The sequence below is a fragment of the Ornithodoros turicata genome, chromosome 9 (assembly GCF_037126465.1).
Source record: "Ornithodoros turicata isolate Travis chromosome 9, ASM3712646v1, whole genome shotgun sequence".
Classification (NCBI taxonomy): domain Eukaryota; kingdom Metazoa; phylum Arthropoda; class Arachnida; order Ixodida; family Argasidae; genus Ornithodoros; species Ornithodoros turicata.
The window spans coordinates 21,048,524-21,070,402 of NC_088209.1; the positions used below are offsets into that span (position 1 = coordinate 21,048,524).

The window sequence follows — 21,879 nt, forward strand, 5'->3', positions numbered from 1 at the left end:
ATAAACATGGCATGTCACATGACGGAAACTATTAAAAGATTCTGTGCTTGCAGTAGACGCTGTTCTGAAGCTTTTTTTTGTCTGTCATATGGTATCTACCGTATAAGTTTGACAATTTGCGATATCCAGTTCCGAAAACAGCCCAAAGTTTTGCTAAATATTTCCCTTGCGAACTGTCATGAAGTCAGAAGAAGAATGGACGGTGTTCATAAGCACGCAATGCCATCGTTTATTGAACCTTTGTGAACCACAGGGTTGCCGTTGAGATCATCGTGTCGCTGCCGCTTGCTCGCTGTGCTGTGCCGTCGTCTCTGTTTGAGAGAGAACCGTTGGGTCCAAGTGCGTGATCCTTCGTTGCTGCGGCCAGTTGCGTTTGGCAAGCATTTGGCCGCAAGCTGTCGCGGAAGGCAACAGCACAGAATGCGCTTGAAGTATGTGTTGAATCTGAAAAGCGAAAACGGAAAACACAGTGAAGGACGCAATGCATAAGATTGATTGATTGATTGATTTGAAGGCCCCATTCATAAGAGATTGTAACGTCTCGATATTTCTTTTTCAAACAGACCAACCAGAATGAAACAGAGGACCTCGGCAGTGATAGCCTTATCAAGGTACACTGGAATCTGTTTAATACCGCGCAACACGTTTCATTTCATGAAACTACAGTAGAACAGCAAGTGTCTCATCTATGAAAAAAATATGTGGCATTACCGGCGCTCTCTTCTCGCAGGAAAAGTCACTCGTTTACCTTTATTCGACACACTGTATTTGTACACAATGCTGACACAATGCACACAATGTTGACCACAATGCTGTCCACCTACCCTTGAAAACCCCCTCCCCCCAGCCGTATCGACCAGTAACTAAAGGTACGGGTTCATTTCACTACCACAAAGTCATTTTTCGATTATTTCTTCGCTCATACAGGACGCGCTGACAGATTTGCTTTGTTGACTCTTTCTATGACATACATGTTTGTCGGTTTGCACGCTTGTACATGCTCCTGTGTTACTTATTTGTGTATTTCCAACGCGTGCATATATTGTCTCTTGTATAATATTATGTTCTATAATTTTTTTAAAAATAGAGCAGTACACTACCCAATTACACGCGAAACATGAGATGCGAGATATGAAAATGAGGTTATATCTGCAAGTACAACACTTGAACTGTCCTCCACTGGCTGCGCTGAGCTACGTCACAAAAAAGGAAGTTGAAGAAAGAAACGCATGAAAGAAGCGCCAATGGCCATTGAGACGAAGACCCTGCAATACTGCAGTTAATTCATTGATGAATAAAAAAGCAATTTTTCCATTGTTACTTTCGTATTTCAGCTTTGGAAACCGCGTAGACCACTGTTAGACAACCAAGCAGCACACCATTGGCCCAATATCGGCTGAATATCGGCAATACTAGTACAATAGTGGACCAATGCTGGCCCAGTATCCAGCCAATAGTGGCCCAAGAATTCGTGCCGCTTGGGTAGTTTTAGAATACGGTACCCAAGTGTTTTTGGGCCCTATCCAAAAATAAATTGTGGTTCCACATGGCCAGAACCCAAACGGTGTTTGGCGCAATGCGCAGCGATGACTCCTTATTGCTTCGGGCCGGGTCCCATAGTGCTTGCACGTATCATATTCTGAAATTCTCCAATTGCGTAGTAGAAGTCAACGTACTGGAGACTCACTCACCTTTTGTTCATGATGTAGTACACCATGGGATTGTACATGGCATGCGACATCGCGAGCCAGTACATGGCCAAGTAGACGTGTTGGGTGTAATCCGAGTAGGTGGCGTTGGGGTGGTGAAAGACGTAGAGGAAGTAGATGTGGTAGGGCAGCCAGCAAACAGTAAACAGCGTCACCACTGTGATGAGCATTCGCACAACCTGGCGAAGATAAGAGAGATAGGAATTATTGAGGCAGTCAGTTTTCTGATGCTACTTTATTTTCATTGCTGCTTTTTGCTCTGTTTTGTGCTGATTGCATCGAGTGGCGGTAACCAAAGCTTTACATTTTCACGCTGATGATTGGAAACCATGTTACGCATGAAGGTGACTGGAAGCGACTCATTTCTTCCTTTCCTTTTCTTTTTTCTTTTTCTTTCTTTTTTTCAGAACGTAGCTGATCCACATCTTCCAGCGCGGCAGCGGAAACATTGTAAAATTTAACAGCTGCTACTAGCCGCTAAAACAGTTTCAGCTTTATTTCGTTGGCTGGGAGGTTGTCATGTGTTTTTGCGCTGTCTCTCACTGAGGAATACTGGATATGTAGAGATTTAATTGATTGCGCAGTGTATTCGTACTTCATCAGCTTCATCACCACAGTAAGCTGTTATACTTAACTTTCAGTTAATTTCTACTGTGTTTATACGATCGCAAATAGAGTTTAGACATCTCTTTTTTGTGGTACCTGTTACCCTGAGTTATGCAGTCTTATGGCATTCTATCAAGGCTAACATACAGTGCGGGTCCTTACTTTTTTTTTTTTCGTTCAATGAAACGCAAAACTGTCACTTGACTTTTTCATATTCATCTTACCAATACTGCATCTCAAGCTGTCACACAAATGCATATGGGAAATCTGACGGAACGGTTACACGTTAACAGACACACACACACACACAAATAGAGGTACGATGATGAGATGGGGCTGATGCCGGCCAGCCACGTTAACAGAGCGTTCACTGGAGATGGGCCCTTTTAAACATTGACTCGAAGCAGATGACCGTGACTGGACGTTTACAGGATATGTGTTCAATGTCATTATCTATTTAATACTAATAATAATTTCGAGTTACTTAATTCATTATTTATATCATTAAAACTTGGTTCACGTTTCCAGCGGTTATTGCAAGTGGTATGTCTCGATTGCTACATTGCTAGTGATCACCAAGTCCATGAGTTGTGAATTCGTTTTTGCACGCTTGGTAATATTTAGAAATAACTTCACGTGTTTGCATCTTTGGTCTTCGTGCTATGCTAGAGACTCTTCGAGGTATGACGCTAACATGTAACAAGCGTTGTTTTCTTCGCTTCGCGGCACAATCGTTGACGAGTAAGGTTCTCCGTGCAAAAAAAAAAAAAAAAAAACGCATAATAATACTTATTATTATTATATTGTCCTTAATATAACATCATATATTAATAACAATAATAATAATTAATTCCATTTTCACATGTAGGACAGGATATGGCCTACGCCTTTCGGCAGGTGTTCCAGTGTCAGACAATGGCCATATACTTACATAGGAGAAGAAGAAAATAGAGAGAATAATAAAAGTAACAACAATAATAAGTAAAATAAAAGCAGAGGTATACATTAGAAATACTTGAAGTGCACAGGAGTATAGAGAGGTATGAAAACCTTATAGGTCATTCCACATGAAGCGATCCAATCGGGTTGCTCGGCCACCACGGGCTTGTTAATTTACAATGGACAATACATGGATGATTTCCAATACAATACTATTTGCCAACAGCCTTTAATGCCATACGTAAGCGCTTACTGTGTGAGAAATCAAAGCGCAGCTCAAAAAGAATAATTAGAGAAAAAGGTTATTGTGTCGACAACAACAACAACAACTTTATTGCGAGGTGATGAGTGGGGAGTTTCATCGACAGGGGCGATACTCTAGCTCAAGAATTGTCGACAATGATTGTATGAAATAAGTTGGTCACTCCACATGAAGCAACCCAATCGGGTTGCTCGACCATCACGGATCTTGTTGTTTTTCTTTTTTTCTTTTCTTTTTTTACTGGTTGACACCGTAGAGAAACCATCGCACACTTCGGCCCTGGCACCTTTGCCGCTTACAACCTCCACTGCCGTCTACACATTCGCCATCGGTGTGCCACATGTGCTCTGCACTTCCGGGCCAAAACTACGACTTACAGCCCATTACTACGGTATATCGACCCAGATGATGGAGTTTGTCATCGCCTGCCACCGCAGTCGTAAAGAAGAACCCCGGCCGTCTCCACCGCCTACTACTAAATGTTGCCCGTATATACCCTCACTTCTCTTCAAAATGGGTCGGCTAAATTTACCAAACTGCAATGTCTGTGGCGTGGGAGCTGACATCCCACACCAGCTCCTGTATTGTCAGCAGCACCTTCACCAGAGGAACACACTCTGTTGCCGTCCGCTCCAGATTATCTGTAACGAATTCTTGTTGGCCGCTCTCCTTGGCCCCGCCCTCCACCGCAACCAGCGGGCTGTCACTGCCGCTCTCCTCAGTTTTCTCCGCGTCTCAGGATTCGTGCACAGCATGTGACGTTGTTCTAGTGTCTCTTTCCTTCTTTCTTTCTTTCCTCCTTTTCCTTTTCCCTTTTTTCTTTTTTGAATAACAAGCCGACTCTCAGCCTGGCTAACCCTTCCTATCTTTTTTCTTAATATACCCCCCCATCGCCCACAAAATATTTGCGCTGAAATGAAAGGCATTTTCAAGTTATAGGCGGCGCTAAACATCTGGAGTTGTCGTAAAAGTAAGGTGCCTTCGAAGGCTTCTCTTGGGAAAACGGTTTAAGCTATTTTGGGTCTGTAAACGTCAGAGTGGCCGTAAAGGATCGCTCTTTCATTCTGCGTGAAGAAACTCTTATGGTGATATGTCTCTCGTACTATGGGCCAGGAATTTCACGTTTTCGCGGTATGTTTGCTTTTTTTTTTTTTTTTGAGAAACTGCTACCGCATACGGACATTAAATTTGGTAGACGTGGAGCTGCTCACTTTATGAACATATGAAAGAAATATTGTTTCCCCAGGATATAAAAGAAAAGCAAAGAAAAAATTGTGAATTGTGCCGAATTTGAGAAATTAGCTATTCGCTAGCCGAAAAAGATCGTTGTGGCCAACGCATACGAGCATTCTAAAATGAATATTTTCTCTTGAACATAGAAAAAAATGGCGGGGTACTTTTTCTTGTTTTTTTAGCAATGACTTTTTTTTTTAATGTGTTAGTATTCCAGTCATCAATTTTCCGTTCCACACGGCGATTTATGACATCTGCAGGAATACAACGCTTAACAAATCATTATTATAACTAATACATAGTTTTAAGGTGCCCCACGGACTTCCTTGAGGTCTGTTTCAGCACCTGGTGGCAACAAATGGACGCGGTATAGATACCAGCGGCGTAATCCAGTTTATACATTCTTAGAAAAAAAGTGGAGCAGTTACACCTTTTAGGAGGCAATAGTTGTCGCATATGTTGTGCTTAAAAGGTTGCAAAAGTTCTACCTGATAAGAATGATAGAGTTACAGCTTCTGATTCGGTGAGCGAGGAGGCGTACGCCTTTTTGTAGCAATTTGGATGTATGATAATTGCTTTACCCACCCTTTTACACCCTTTATCAGACGCTATGTTGACCTAGGTGCTAACTACAGAAGTTACCACCTTTTCACACCCTTTTCTTTTTTAGAGTGTACTACATCCGTCCTCAACCCGATGAGGAAGCTGCATTACCTTTCCATGGTGCTGCTTAACAACACACACACGTAATAATAATAATTATTCGTACTGTTGACTCTATGAGATGAGCCACAGAGGATTGTGTGCTCATCTTCCTAAACTTTACCTAACCATAAACTTGTGCTTTCACGAAGATGATTTTGGGATTCCAGCGACATGGAACTTCCTCTGGACCTCGCGTGGACAAGGATCGTGTGACGGGTTTGGAGGCGTGGTGAAGAGACTTGCGGGAAAGCCTACAGAGGCTATTCTAACAGTAAACATTAACTCATCTGGAACTTTTTATTATGGGCGGAAGAATACCTACGAAACATATTACCAATGTCGGTCCCTTGTACTGATGTGCCATGGCAGCAGGTTGCGTTGAAAGCCCGATACGAAATGGCCTAAGCTATTCCAGGCAGACATGATTTCTATTACTTCGAGCCCCTTTCCACGAGGAAAGTATCCCCATTTTCTTTCTTTCAATCATCATCATCACCACGAGGAGAGTGAAGATCCGTGTGACGTCATTGTCTACACCAGCCAAGGTGTACAACGTCAGGACGAAGGAACGTTATTATTATTATCATTAATATAAAATTGTCGTTCAAATGTTCTCTCGTTTACTTTTTCTTCTTCCTGACTTGTGATAGCATTTTTTTTTTTTTTTTTTTTCAGGGGAGATTTGTTCTCCGTGAGAGCACAAGTTTATGAAGCTCTTATTATTATTATTGTGTGTGCGTGCGTGCGTGTGCGTGTGTGTGGGTTGTGGAGCAAGTGTGGTAGGTAGTGTGTGTAGTGCGGCTTCATAATATCGAGGTGAGTCCGGGTGCAGTGCTAACTGGATTACGCCGCCGGTATCTATGCTGCGTCTATTTGTTGCCGCTAGGTACTGAAGTTGTCCTTCATAGAGGTCCGTGGCGAGGGCAGTACTATTTTTGAACCGTGATGTGGGCAAGCTTACGCTTGTCCCATCCTACAGTTGGCAATACAAAACGATGTACGAGCTGTAATACTGATCTGTTAATCGTTGTCGTGCTACAGGTGCCATAAATCGGCACGTGGAACGGAAAAGTGACGACTGCAATACTAACACATTTTTAAAGTAGCATAGAAGTCATTTTTAACACCCAGTTTTCTTCCTATAAAACTGTTAAGTAGGCCAGTAAGATGCGACAAAAAGCGACCGTGCGCAACGGTGGTGAAGAGCAGTACCAGCCTGTGATCTGCCTGGAACCTCGCGCTGACGCTATAAGGAGAACGCTCGCTGATTGGCCTAGAGAAATGTTGTCTGCTACTCCGCTGTCGTCTGCTACTCGGCTGTTCGGGGTTCTGATAAAGCCTTTCTCCTTGCTCGGTAATGCTTCGGCCGCTCCTTCTATCCCCAATTCTCCGGGAGAACTGGCAAAACAGCTTTACGGCGGCAAATGGACAAGGCGCTGACCCCCACTGACCGGCGAACCAGAACGAGTCTCCTTATACCGTCATCGGTGACGTGGCATCATTCCTCCTCATCCTCGTTATAGCTGGAGTGGCGAGTTAAGGGTGAACGCGCGGAGCTATGTTTATGTGAGTTTTTTTCTGGGAAACAAATTGCACACATCAAAACCTTTCGTGCTATTCGGTATAATGACACACACACTTTCATCAGATGTCTTAACCTGAAATTTTTTTGGATGACCCTCTGTACTCCTTTAAAACTCATTGCTGAAAAAACAACATACAGCACCGTCCCATTTTTATAAATGTTCAAGGGAACACATTCCTCATCGTTTTAGCGTGAACAGAATATTCGGATCGCTTTGGCCACATCGATTTTTTCGGCTAGCAATATAGTTGATCTCTCAAATTCGGCATAATTCATAATGCTTTCTTCGCTTTTATTTTATATCCTGGTAAATAGTTTTTTTTTCATGTGTTCATCAAGTGATCAGCTCCATGTCTACCAAGCCTTATGTCCGTATATGTGCTGGCAGTGACTCAGGGTGGGGGGGATATTTAAAAAAAAATGGAGGGAAAGGTGAGCGTGGCTACGGCGGCTTGCTATTCCCAGGAAAGAAAGGGAAAAAATAAAGAAAAATGAAAATAAACACGAAGTTGGTCACAGTTCACCCAGAAGGGCACAGATCCGCAGGAGCTGAACAAGTGCCGTTTCTCTGTGGTGCCAACCAGTAAAAATAAAATTAATAACAAAACTCCGTGTTGGTCGAGCAACCCGATTGGTTCGCTTCATGTGGAATGACCCAACTACTGAACTGAACGCAGCCCACATTCGCGAGGCAAACAAGAACAAGCCGGTTTACGTCGCCACCGCCGCCGCCGCCACCACCACCACCACCACCACCACCACCACCACCACCACCACCACTGAACTTATTTCATACAATCATTGTCGCCACAATAACCATTTTCTGTTATCCTTCTTTTTGTGCTGCGCTTTGTTTCCTCATAAGTGCTTACCTATGGCATTAAGGGCTGGTGGCACATAGTATTGCATTGGAAATCGTCCATGTATTGTCTTAACAAGCTGTGGGCAAATTGCGAATGCAATACAAGGTCGTTGACTCCGTGAGAGGGGCAAACGTTAAATAATTGGCCCTTATACGCACGCAATTAACGGTGCGTCAGCGTGCCGTCCCAAAAATCCCATCCTAGCAGTTTCGCAGACATCAGGTATTAGTCAGAGTTAATGAGGGCAATAGCCCAGATGGTTGCTGTGCAGCCGTGAGGTGACACCCTCAGAATATATGATCATTTCAGTGTTCTTTCAGTTAAGTATTTGTAGGTTACCGAAAGTATCCCCCTATATGTTCTCGTCTAAAAAAGGTTACAGAAAAACGAGAGCGTCGAACGGTGTGTGGACATAAACTTGTATTAATTTTGTGCACATGCGTCGGCCTGCTACATCTATCACTCATTCTTCCGCACTTCTACAGACTATATTTTCACGTCAAAGCATAAAACTCTGGAAATCGCGAAAGCGTTTTTGTTGCCCCTTGTTCGTTCTTTATTATTATTATTATTATTATAACGACGATGACGATCTACTTTACAATTTCCGAGTTCACAAGCAGATCACTTAGTATACATCCCAGCACACTTCGGTTTCCAAAGCATGTGACCATGAGCCCAGGCTTTCCCTGGATATTTTTCTTGATATACAGGGTGTTTTCTCTAACGTGTCCGGAAATTATATTTAAAGCGAGCGATAAAAGAAAAGCAAGTGGTAATTTTCTCCTCCTTGAGTAAGAAGCAGGTACTGCTTCACTAGTACACTCTAAAAACAGAACTTCACCGCATAGCACGCTGTGCGCCAACCATTGCCGCGAATGATATGGTTATCGCTTCTGATTCGAAGAGAGAAGGGGGCGTACGATTTTTTTGTGGCAATTTGAATATATGAAATTGCCACAAAAGGCGTACGCCCTCCCCTCTCTTCGAATCAGTTCTGTTTTTAGAGTGTAGCACCTGGAGTCAAGTACAGAGCAAGGTGCTGGGCCCATGGTCCAGTACCGCTCATACGCACCAAGGTCTCCGGTACATTTGGGATTTCCTGTCGTCAACAGGCCTCTCTACCCTGCTTTGATTACCGGACTCCTCATCATCTCCATCATAATCTCTCATTACGTACAAGTGGCACTCGGGCAGCGCCCAGCCTGCTGGCGGCATCACCCCCATCGTATCTTTATGTGTGTGTGTGTGTGTGTGTGTATGTGTTAGACAAGTAGCTGAAAAGTAGCGCTAGTTTCTCTTTTATCGCTCGCTTTAAATAAAATTTCTGGCCACGTGAGAGCAAACATCCTGTATACGCACTCTGGGGCACTGACCATGGATCACAAACCGCTTCACAGTCTGAAACAAGCTTACTCATTCCATGAATAACTCAGTATAGAGTGATTGGAAAGTTTGTTACGTTCAGCTTAAAGTAGCACAGAAGTCACTTTTAACACCATGATTTCTTCCTATAAAACTGCTAAGTAGGCCAGTAAGATGCACCATGCGAAGTAACTCACAACACAGAGTCATAATTATTGCAGAACTTGAATTTAAAGTACGCTGCAGAAAGGCGACCGTGTGCAGCGGTGATGGAGAGCAGTACCAGCCTGTCATCTACCTGCGACCTCGCACTGACGTTACAGGGTCTGCGCGCGCCGATTGGTTCAGAAAATTGTTGTCTGCTACTTAGCTGTCGTCTGCTACTCGGCTGTTCGCGGCTCTGAAAAGCATTGCTCCTCGCTCAGTCATGATTCGGCAGCTCCCTGTACCTCCGATTCTCCGGGGGAACTGGCAAAACTGGTTTACGGCGGCAAAGGGACAGAGCGCTGATCCCCAATGACCAGCGAACCAGAACGCGTGGACCCTGTAACGTCATCGGTGACGTGGCATCATGCATCTCCTCCTCGTTATACTCGAGTGGCGAGTTAAAGGTGAACGCGCGGAGCTATGTTTATGTGAGTTTTTTTTTTTTTTCTGGGAAACAAATTGCACACATCAAAACCTTTCGTGCTATCCGGTAAATTGACACACGCACTTTCATCACACGTCTTAATCTGAAAATTTTTTGGACGGGTCTCTGTACTCCTTTAATGTGCTACGCAAGTAGATCAGATATCTGCGTAGCTCCTCAGTTTCCCTCCCTCCCGTGAAGCGACCTCATTGGTCCCTCTCCCAAAGGAGGAGGTAACATTTAAAGGTTGGGGCGCACGTGGTTTCACCAAACTTTTACCCCCATCCCCTCCTATCAGAGACCAACTGTCGTGGCGGATTGAGAGGCGGTGCAACGCCGCGGAATTCCCGCGGTAACAGTTGCAAACTTTCCCATCTCTACGTTTGACGGCTTCCATTAAGCACGTGCCATCTACGCCGGCTCCCTGTCAGCTCATGCAACAGAGTTCAGCGGAGGAGAAGTTATGACGAGGCACGTCATCGCACGCAAACGTTACGTGCACCGTTTATCTTGCAGTAACTTCTAGCGCTATTAATTTACGAAGCACTCCTCGATGTAGCAGCCATCCTATATACGTCGGAAAATGGAATGATTAATGTGGCAGCTCGTATATATTCGGCGAGCGCCCTGTATCTGCCCTTAGAGATTTTTTTAAAGCGACCCCACGAATTTTTATATGAAAGCAAGGCTATGATGATATACATTATTTATATATATCATATCTTCTCGAAGGTCTTGAAGATTCAAACGGCGCCGTTTTAATACACACAAGAAATAAGTCCGCACAGAGCACCACCAAAGGAATCTTCACCAAAGGAATATTTTGAGATGTCTTCATTCATTTAGAAATTACATAGGCACGACGTTTCGAACGGTGGACCGTTCTTTTTCAAGTCAAAAGATATAATGAGCTGATCAAACAGAAAACACTCACTTTCGTTGACCAGCTCGTTATATCTTTTCATTTGAAAACGAACGGTCCACCGTTCGAAACCTCGTGCCTGTGTAATTTCTAAATGAATGAAGTCATCCAAAATATTCCTTTGATGAAGTTTCTTTTGGTGGTGCTCTGTGCGAACTTATTTCTTTTGTATATATATTTCAAAGGCTAATGGGGGCGGTTGACCACGAGAATGAAATAAGCAGCTTTCCTGCTTATATATATAATGCGAATTCAATGTGAAAATGTGTTGACATGCCATGCGAACATATATTGGCAACATATTGGCATCCGAGAATAACAACGTGATGGTGATGCTGATGTTGATGTTGATGGCGATGTGATAACAACGCGAAATCACCCACACAACGTATGTGTTCCAAATTAATCGCTCAAGGTAGCAGGAGAAAGGACAGAGCAGTCTTACCTTTTGCTTGTTTCGCAATGCGTTCCTTTGGAGTTCTGTCACCTCTCCTATGCATTTGCTTCCCCAAAGGACCATGCCCATACGTGTGTAGGTTACTGCCATGGTAAGGACAGGCACCAGATAAGTCAGCAGTAGAAATACGATGTCGTACCTGTGGTGAAGAAACAAAGTGTTGGGGAGAATCAGGCAGGATTTTCCTGCATTTTTAACATCGGGGCTGTGTGTGTGTGTGTGTGGGGGGGGGGTTGCATTATCGCTCCCACGTGTTGCTAGTGTCCCCAAGAGCATAACTGGGGACAGCTTCCAGTTGCCGATGTCGCCTAGCTATGTCCTGAGTCTATTTCTGTCGTGTTTACCATATGAATCAATACCGACTTCCTTGTTTCCAAGGGTGTCAGTTCTCAAGTGCACTTGATTAGGGAGGTGAGCAGAAGGTCAAGCTATGCATGTGTGAGCAAACGATCGGTTTTCTTTGAATTGGTAGGTTTATCACGGGAAGGCAGTGCATTAGCGGAATGTAGAACAATGATTTCCGCACATAAGGAGTGCAAGGGAGAGAGTTTAGCATGCGGGGACAAGTAGAGTATATAGACATCCATAATAGGGGCAAACAACTAAACACGACAAAATATCACAAAAGTTTATTGGGACGTTGTTTTTAAAGGATAAAGCTTGGTTACCAGTTCAGTGCGCAGTGTGTCCTGTTTCTGCATGTGTGTGTCTATCAGTGTGTCTGCAAGCCGGCATCAACCTGACTGAGCACTCAGCACTTTTCTTTTCTTTCCATTAAACGTACTCCCCGATTTTTTTTTTCAACCCTGCACTCTTTTTTTATATCGTTCTCAACAGTGCATTACCAACCAGCCTATATATCTTAACTTTCTTCAGCGTATTAGCTAGCTTGCCGGGCTAAAGAGGGACAATGCTTAACGTTATACCCACGGGAAGTTGCAGTGCAGAAAAGCTTACACTGGCTTCTGTGTGCATGTTGCACTTGTCGCTTCAGTGCACTGGCGAGTGTAACACCAGTGTAGCTCTCAATACACCTTCAATATGGGCGATGTAGAATGGAACACGTGCTCATTTTCTGTCGTCGTATCTCTAGGTACACAGGGCGTTCCTTTCACCTAAGATGATAAAAAATTATAACTGGCGATGTTATCGCGTGAGGATTGTCGGACTTTCGGCATTTACCTTCTGGAAACTTTTGCCATCATTGAAGAAGGCTTTGGAAATTTTTTAATTGTCCCCACCAACGAGGGGACGCCTTAACCTGCTCGGCCATGCCGCTGGTCCTAGCTAGTAGTAGTCGACAGAATATCGGTGGGGACAGACTTGTGCCCGTTACCAAAAAATAGGAACTAATTACCCGTTACTTCAGAAAAAAGTAACTAAATACGTTACTCGTTACCAACATAGAAAAGTAACGAGTTCTCGTTACTCACAGGTAACGAGTTACTTTTTCGTTACCGCCGCATAGTTAAAGGAACCAACAAACATGCCGTCACTTGCCTTCAGCTCATTATTAATGAGAAATTGCACTTCACAAGAAGCTGATACTCGAGATTTACATCAGTGATCTTCGTTCTCATTCGTGTGAAGACATCTGCTGCCGAAGTGGGGGTGATCGGAGGTTATGAAAGCACAAGAAAAGACACCGGTTTTCGTGCCACCGATCACCAACGGTTCCCAAAAACAGACGAGGGGCTGCGTCATAATTTAGGGCGCTCAGAAGCTTAGCAGAGACAAGAAAAGGCTAGAAGTCGAAACGCGTTTTTTGTAGCCATAGCACAATTGGTGCCCATTCTTGGGAAGGCGTGATGGTCGGAGATTACGGAAACAAGAGAAAAGACAAGGGCCTTCGTTTAAGACGATTCAGCACGTCAACAACACATCCAGCGAGGGACTGCAATAATACTTTGAGTCACACGTGGTCGTGGGTCATGAAGGTCCACACATTGCGCCACACGGAGTGCCGAAATGTGCTCCCCCACGGTGAAGAAAAGGAACGAGTAACGTCAGTAACGAGTTACCAATTTTTGTAACTGCTTCCGTTACTATTACCATTTTTTAAAAAGTAACTGAATCGTTACTTCGTTACCAAAAAAAGTAACCGTTACCAAGTAACGAGTTACTTGTAACGAGTTATGCACAACTCTGGGTGGGGATATGCCACCTTTCGTCCACCCTGTACACATTGCGAAGGTGAAGAGGCGGCCTTGGGTAGGATTGCACCATTACACTGAATTACGCATGCATTGCTATGTGCCACAGAACGAGGAGCCGCCAGCTATACGAGCGCTTCGAGTAGAAAACGAGCAGCCGAGAGTAGCACTTTCTGTCCAATCTCCATCAGCTTTTGATTGCTGTTCCTATTACCTACAGAGCGAACGGTTTTTTTTACGGTGGATTTACTGCCAGTCCCTTTCATGGCAGTAAGAAATCGTAATAAAGTATTACTATCTGCGAAGGTTATTGCCAGCCTGCGACTTCCATCGAATAGCTGGTATGAGCTTCCCACGAAGGTGTCTGAGAGAAAACGGGATAAACGTTCCAATTGCGCAAGCAGAGCAGAATGCCATTTGGTGCACACTCCTAAGAGAATTAACGTTCAGCGCCGTGCGGGCTATGGCGACGTTCCACAGACTTCGATAACATAACGCTATCTGGTACACAAGCATATAGGTGCTGGAGCTCGACAGATCAGATGTTATATAAATTATTTGCTAGACTATAGTCTAAAAACAGCACTTCACCGCGTAGCACGCGGTGCGCCAACCATTGCCCCGATTATGGCGTTATCGCTCCTGAGTCAAAGAGAGAGGGGGGCGTACGCCTTTTTGTGGCAATTTGTATGCATGGCCATTGCCACACAAAGGCCTACGGCTCCCTCTCTCTTCGAATCACATGCGATAATCCTATCATTCGTGGCAATGGTTGGCGCACAGCGTGCTACGCAGTGCAGTTCTGCTTTTAGAGTGTAGATGTGGAAACGGTAATAATGATAGACTGATTAGCCACCCGACGAATTTTGCTTATGTTATTACGTAGAGCGGGGATAAATATGCAGTAATACCCCCCCCCCCAAATGCATGCAAAAATCTTGGAAATATGTAATAAAAAATAATCAATATATGTTTTTGTTGTAATTGGTAAGAAGGCAATGCAATTGACTATTAAAAATATTATTTGGGATAACGGGAAGTAAAGCCGCCTTCGTTGTACAGTACACAATAAAGAATACTTGCGCCACAGGTATAAATCATGGCGCTGAAGGATTCGCGTTCGTGATTGATAAAAAGGCGTAACCGCAGAATAGCTGGTGGACGAAACCCATGACGAAACAAGCCTGAGCATGGACAACACGAAAGATACAAACACGCACACATACATATGTTCGTGTTTTTCGTGTAGCCCATGCTCAGGCTTGTTCCGTAATGGGCTTGCGTTCACCACTGCATCACGCTGGTTAACATGCCAACAACAACAACATGCATGACGATGGGATGACGTGTTTCACTGTAACAATTGTGGTACCGTACTTCAATGCACGTGGGGTAATATATGAGTGGGAAGGCGACGAAAAAGATGAGGCATACACACACGCACACACACACATGACACACGCAAATGAGATATCACACACGCGGGTGCGTCGTATCTGATAGGGATAGTAGTTGATCCGGTCATCCGCACCGCGGAGACGTATAGTGCTGTGATGATCACATCTCCGCATTCATGCCAAAAGCACTGAGGTCAGAGGAGTTCAAGCAGGCTGGTAAGACGCCAAGAACAGATAGAATGAGTGCAGGCATTGAAGGTGCTACACAGGGTTAGAACAAGGATCCAAGATTGCGGCAAGGCTGAGCGGCTTGTTGTTTATACGGGTCAGTTGGCACTGGAGTATCGCTCTCTCCGAACTGTATAGACAGCAGTCGGTGAGGACGTGTTAGATGCTTGCACCGTTGCCGCAGTTGGAGCACAAGCTGGTTGAAGCATGCCCTATACTCTTCAAAATGAACTTCACCGCATAGCACGCTCCTAGCCAACCATCATCTTTGATAATAACGTTATCTGCCCTGATTTGTTGAAAACGGGAGGCGTACGGCTTTGTTGTGACAATTATGAACAGCATAAGTGTCACAAAAAAGGCGTACGCCTTCCGTTTTCAACAAATCAGCGCAGATAACGATATCGTTATTAATGACGATTGGCTAGGGGCGTTCTATGTGGTGAAGTTCATTTTTAAGAGTGTAGTCTGTGTGTGAAGTGCGCGGCGAAAGCCACATACAGGCGAAGTCGATGCAGAAGGGAGGGGAGACCGCAGGGCAGACCGCCTGGGAGGGAAAACAACAAAGTTAAATCTACTGCGTACAACAAGGACCTATCTGTAATGTCCCGGTGACACTGTTACGCCGCCATTGGCTGCGTCATCACCGAGAAGAATGCCCTCACAGACAACGCCTCCCCTTCGTAACGGTAATGTGCCAAGGGTCTCATTGGGAAGTACGGCACGCCGGGCATGCACGCAAGGAATGTGGAGGAGTCAGGATACGGGCTGAGCACCGCACCTCACCCCGCGGAAACGTGGAAAATATTCGATTCCGACCAGAATTTTCGCGAAAGACGACTCAACGTCGTCCCGAGCACAGTAAAACCCTCTATGAAAAAAGAAATAAGCTCTCGCACCTGAAAATATGGCAAAATACACACATTCACATGCACATCAAAATATATCATGTGGAATAAAATATTTTGATAGATTGACTCTCATGCGAAATATGCCAGAACGTGCAAAACATGCATGTATATGCACCATAGAGCCCTTCTGATCGGTCCCAAACCAAGACCGAAAGTGTTTTGTCATCGTCCAGATACGGAACCATACCGAGAGAGAGAGAGAGAGAAAACATTCATTTGCATGAAAATTCGCGCACAGTCATGCCAGCACTCTAAGAAAGAAAGAAAACATGTAGATTGGGGAGACATTGACGCTTCTACTCCACTAGACGCAAACTCCCCATGCAGCATTGCTAATATTCCTTAAACTTCGCAAATGTTCCCCTGAATGCAACAATGTACGTAAATATCTCCGGCAAAATGATCGAACAAGGCCCTATCAACAATTTGCTGCCCACGCAGGAATAGTATATTAGCGGCCTTCCCTCGAACAAATTGTGCCCTATGCATGTCACAAAATTGTGTATTACTCGACACGTCATGGTTTAATTCCTGGACAAACTACTGCATATATTGTTCTCATCGTGACTAAGCAGCACATAGACGCGAACAATGAATTAAGACAGGACGACTGCCCAAGAAAACAAAGCTATATAGAATCAATATATAGCAACATGTACTCACACGTGAGCGCTCACGTGTCATCAACCTGCAATGGAACCCCACCACCACCTCCACGTCGACATCAGTGGCACACAAAAAAAAAAAAAAAGAAGAAGAAGAAGAAGAAGAAGCGAACCAACTAGCGTCTGCTGCGCACCACAGCTGTAGCCCCTGTTTGCCAAACCCGGGAGACAGCGGCAGAAAATTTGTTCTCAATGACATGCTCACGCAGCACCTTAGGATCCGGGACATCATGTAAAACCATCCATTAGATCTCCCGTTGAAAAAACTTTACCTCAATACACAAGGCCTGCTCTTCAGGTCGCGAACAGGACAACAACAACAGCAACAATAGATGATCAAGAAGTGATGATAACATGGGATGTTTCCCGGAACGGGAAGCGCTTTCACTAAATCACAATTACACAAGATTGGCTCCCTGGACAACGCAAATTGCAGACACCGGTAGCAAGCTGAAACTCTCGGACAGGCCCTGTTTTATTGCTGTGCATAGGCTGAGGTGCGGAAAAAACACCTCGGCCGCTGCAGGAATTGTACGGTAGCTGATGTCCTATATACCTCCCAGATACTCTTTCGCGGAAAAAACTGGCAGGTGGTGGTGAAGATGGAACGCTTGTCGTAGCCAGCCACGCTTAGGCGGGCAACGTCACGACCATCGCAGGGGTGATCGTGCGTCCTGGGCCGACTTCACAGGGAAGTGTGCCGATCGACAATAGTCTTGAGGCGTCTGAGGAAAATCCAGGGAAAGCACCCAGACATCACACGGCTCCGATTCCAGGTCACCTTCCTGTCATGACGTGGAATGCCATCACGACTATAGGCCATGGGAGCTTTTTTTCTTTTTTACCGAAAAACATTTTATATACAGTTCAATTCAACGCGTGGATGTCATTTACAATGCAAGATGCAATACGTACTGGTGAGCTGTTGTGCTGGAGCTGGTGGACTCGCCCAAAGACTATGCGAGACTATAAGTATCTTTGCTCGGACTTCTCCCCAATACTGGCAGTGACCGGCCTACGTACATCTTAACTTTCGGTCGTCATCATTCCACTATATACTATCTCATCTCATCTTGGCTACAGTCGTGACGCTGCCCGTATAAGTGAGACGACGGAAAGCCGGTCTCGTCACCACCGCCACCTCTATTAAGAGCGTAAAGTCAAAACAGAGTAATCTGATTCATTTTGGGCACTAAATGCACTCCCACATCTATTAGTCTCTTTTGGGAATAGCAGGCCTACATCATGGCTAACCTTTCACTACTTTTTTCTTTTTCTCTCAGCACTAAACAAATTACCCCCACCTTTTTTGGGGGAGGGGGGACTAAATCCATGGCTTAAGTGGGGACTGCATTTCACGCTGTGTCCTCACAGTCCTATGTCGAGTGTGTAGAGGCGGGGTAGTTGGCGCACATACATTGTGACTAAGCAGTACAAGGAGCGGACGGAGACGAAAACGTTTGTTTTCTTTCACAACTGATAAAACGCAGTCCACTGCATGAAAGCTTCAGTGAGCGTACGTGTCTGAAAACCCATGGTAGATAACAGTAGTAGTGCGGAGTTTCACGACAGTCAACTACGTGCAATATCAACTATGTGGGTTTAAAGAATGACGAGGAACCGGTGCTAGAAGCATTAATAAGTTCATTACAAGACTATCGTGCGGTAGTCTGCACTTCTTCAGGTAACAAAATACATGGTACAGCGATACTTTATACATGATCAACTCATGAAAAACGGGTGGTGGGAGAGAGAAGAAAGAGAGGGAAAATGCAAGAATTTCCTAACTTCTTCTTGTATTGCCCCTGTAGACATTCCATTTGGCTCTGCCAGGTTAAAGTGCTTCCCCAAATTTTGTGCTCATCTTAAGCCGCCTGCCATCTGAGGTTCTCCAATCGCCCTTGCCCACTTTCTCCATCTCTCTTTCTTCTCCCCACCCTTGGTTTTTTCTTGAGTTGACCATGTACAAAATATCGCTGTACCATCGAGCAGGTAGCACCCATGGTGGGTTGCTGAAAGCTCCAAGGTTTACTGTATTTTACTAATTTATTAACTAACTAGCTACCTGAAGAAGTGGAGACTACTGCACGAAAGTCTTGTAATTCACACACACACACAAATAGAGATACGATGATGAGATGGGGCTGATGCCGGCCAGCAGGCTGGGCGCTGCCCCAGTGCCACTTGTACGTGATGAGAGATGATGATGATTATGATAAGGGGTCCGGTAATCAAAGCAGGGTGGAGAGGCCTGTTGATGACAAGAAGTCCCAGAGGTGACGCAGACCTTGGCGTGTATGGGCTGGACTGGACCATGGGCCCAGCACCTTGCCTATGGTAAAGGGGCGATGATCGATCGCATGCAGTTCGTGCTGCAATATCGCACGCTCCCGCTGGTAGTCCGGGCAGTCCATAAGTAGGTGGTGCAGGTCTGCACGCACACTGCATGCTGCACAAAGGTCCGAGGGCGCACGGCCAAGACGCTGCCTCATAACTGGTGTAAATGCAACATTCAGCCGCATGCGGTGAAGCAGGGATGCGTAGTGTCGCGGAAGGCGATGAGGAAGCGACAGTGAAAGAGAAGGATCCACTGCGTGGAGCAGAGAGTAGGGTGTAATGTCATGCAGCCACTGTGATCTTGTCTTGTCTGCAGAGAGAGCACGGACGAGGGCCTGACGATCACCTTTGGGCAAGATGATAGAGTGGGCTGAAGCTATATGATGACCCCGCAGGGCCGCCCGGTCGGCCTCTTCATTGCCGGGTACGCCGACATGACCAGGTACCCACTGTAATACTACGCAGTGGCCCAGGTCTAGCAGCTCCTTGTAAGTTTCAAGCACGTCAGCAACAATGGACGCGAGAGGACCTCGAATGCCCATTGTTGCGAGGCATTGGATAGCAGCTTTCGAGTCTGTGTAGAAGACCCATGGCCGAGATGAACACTGCAGGATCTTGCGCATGGCAAAGAGCAAAGCATGTAGCTCAGCACATGTTGACGACGTCAGATGCGAGAGACGGAAGATACCAGTTATGTCTTCGGACGGAATAATATAGGCGCATGCAGAGCTGGATTTTGTGGACGAGCCATCCGTAAAAACAGGAGTAAAGCCTGCATACAGCTCGCTCATCATATCCAGTGTGAGCGCCTTGGACACACCTGCAGCGACATCATCCTTTCTCTGCAGCCCGGGAACGGATAGTGAAGCAGATGGCAGAGGGAGGGTCCAAGGTGGTGTTGAACGCGCCTGGGGTTCAACTTGAAAACGTGGCAGGTGAGGCTTTAGCTGTTGAATGCAGGGCCTGAACTTGTTATTCCTGCGACGGGAAAGCTTCAGCAGTAAAGGGTGGTGCCGGTGATGAGCCAACAAACGGAGATAGTGACGGCTCGTCTCATTAAAGCGCTGGATAGCAAGCGGAGTCTCTCTCGCTTCTGCCATGACTAAACAAGTATCCGTTGTTCTTGGCACGCCCAGGCACACACGAAGGCTACGTGCCAAAAGGCACTGAAGCTTGGACTCGGAGGATGGCGAAATCCCGTGTAATACTGGAAGGCTGTATAGGAGCGGACCACGCACCAAGGCTCGATGAATGGCCAAAAGAGATCGCGCATCGCAGCCCCACCTAAGGCCAGCAATGTGTCGCATTAGGGCGATCCCTTTGGAGAGTTTCGCCTCTAGGCCCGCTATATGTCTTCTCCACGAGAGTCGGGAGTCCAGCGTTACACCCAAGAACTTACATGAGGTGGAGTACTGGAGCTGCTGTCCAGCCACAGAAAGACGATATGGAAGCATGTTCCTTCGCGTGAAGGCGATGACGTCTGTCTTCTCCCACGAGATATCTAAGCCTGCCGTCAACAGGTATTGGTGTATGGAGTTAAGGGTTGACTGCAGTCGTCGCTGAATGGCGGGGCGAGATTTTCCGGTAGTCCAGATGCAGATGTCGTCAGCATAAAGAGAGAAATATACTTTCCTCCCTATGCAGTCCTTAAGACCGGCCATAACTACGTTGAAGAGAAGCGGGCTAAGCACACTTCCCTGTGGCACCCCGTAGTCTGATGGAACAGGCGCAGTATCTCCCTCAGCTGTGCGGATAAACAGGGACCTATCGCGAAGGAAATCCGTGATCCAACGCATGGCCCTTAATGGCAAAGAAGCACAAGTAAGCATGTATAGGATGAAAATGCGACTGACGGTATCATACGCCCGTTTCACATCGAGGAATACAGCCACCATTATCCTTTTGCGGACCATTGCTTCCTGTGCTGCGGACACTAAGTCGATGATGGAATCCAGCGCTGAGCGGTACTGACGGAAACCCGACATTTCTTTGGGAAAAAAGGATCTCTTTTCGAGCCACCATTGAAGTAATTCAATTATTCGTGCTTCTAACCTGTTAATCGCCATTCTCTTTACCTTATCTCGCGGGCCTGTTATTTTCTTTTTATCTACGCGTATGTGGCTTTACATTGAACGAACTTATCTTACTTGTCACGTGTATGAACCTTTGTGTCGCATTGAACGCGCAAACCGAAACTAGAAGAAATCTAGGTTAGGTTAGACGGGTAGTGCTTCCTCTTGCCTGAAAGATATTCTAACGTGGTACATGGGACCCCATGTAAAAGTATTGGAAATCAATAGGACACCCGCGGTTCATCGCAGCCATATACCGCGTCTGCAACAAAAACCAAGGTCATGAACTTGATCCTGAACCTCGTTAGCTAAATTTCGCCCAACCAGCTCTCCGATAACATGTACAGTGCGGAGAGAAGATGTCACACCTATATACGTCCACTGACTCATTCTCAAGGGAGAGGAGCGTTCAGTGAACCGTGCTAACTCGTTAGCGCACATGCCGTTATTTGCGAGAAGCTCCATGGTTTCGTTCATTGACGGACGCGAGGTGCTTCCGCCCGTGCACTGCTATATGTTCGCGGCACGTAATTAGGAGGTAATATCTATGCTGCCCAGCTGCTCTGCTTGCTGCTATACAGGGCGTTTCTTATTTTTTTTTTTTCGTTTTTGTTCCTCTATAGAATCTTTATAAAAGAGCTCTGAAAGAAGCATGGCGTTTTGCAGTTGAGTTATATGGCAAAGCCCACATCCTTTCGAAGAAAGTATGAAACGAAAGCCGACTAATTAGCTATAATTCATTACTTAACTGCCTAATTAGGGGATTTCGGGCAAAAGCGAGATTACAAAACACAACAACAACAACATATGAATGGATGATAATGATGATGTGGGAAGTT

The 21,879-nt window shown here is 45.5% G+C and overlaps 1 protein-coding gene across 1 annotated transcript in view; it reads right to left on the reverse strand.

Annotated features, from left to right (window-relative positions):
- Nucleotides 1–200: 200 nt before the first annotated feature.
- The window catches only part of LOC135368312 (tachykinin-like peptides receptor 86C), a 119,038-nt gene continuing 97,359 nt past the window's right edge, over nt 201–21,879 (reverse strand). The window contains exons 3-5 of the mRNA XM_064601504.1: nt 11,266–11,416; nt 1,692–1,888; nt 201–444 (exon numbers count right to left, since the gene is read on the reverse strand). Of these exons, the coding sequence (XP_064457574.1) occupies nt 207–444; nt 1,692–1,888; nt 11,266–11,416 (586 nt within the window). The 3' untranslated portion in view covers nt 201–206. The remainder of the gene's footprint in view (nt 445–1,691; nt 1,889–11,265; nt 11,417–21,879) is intronic.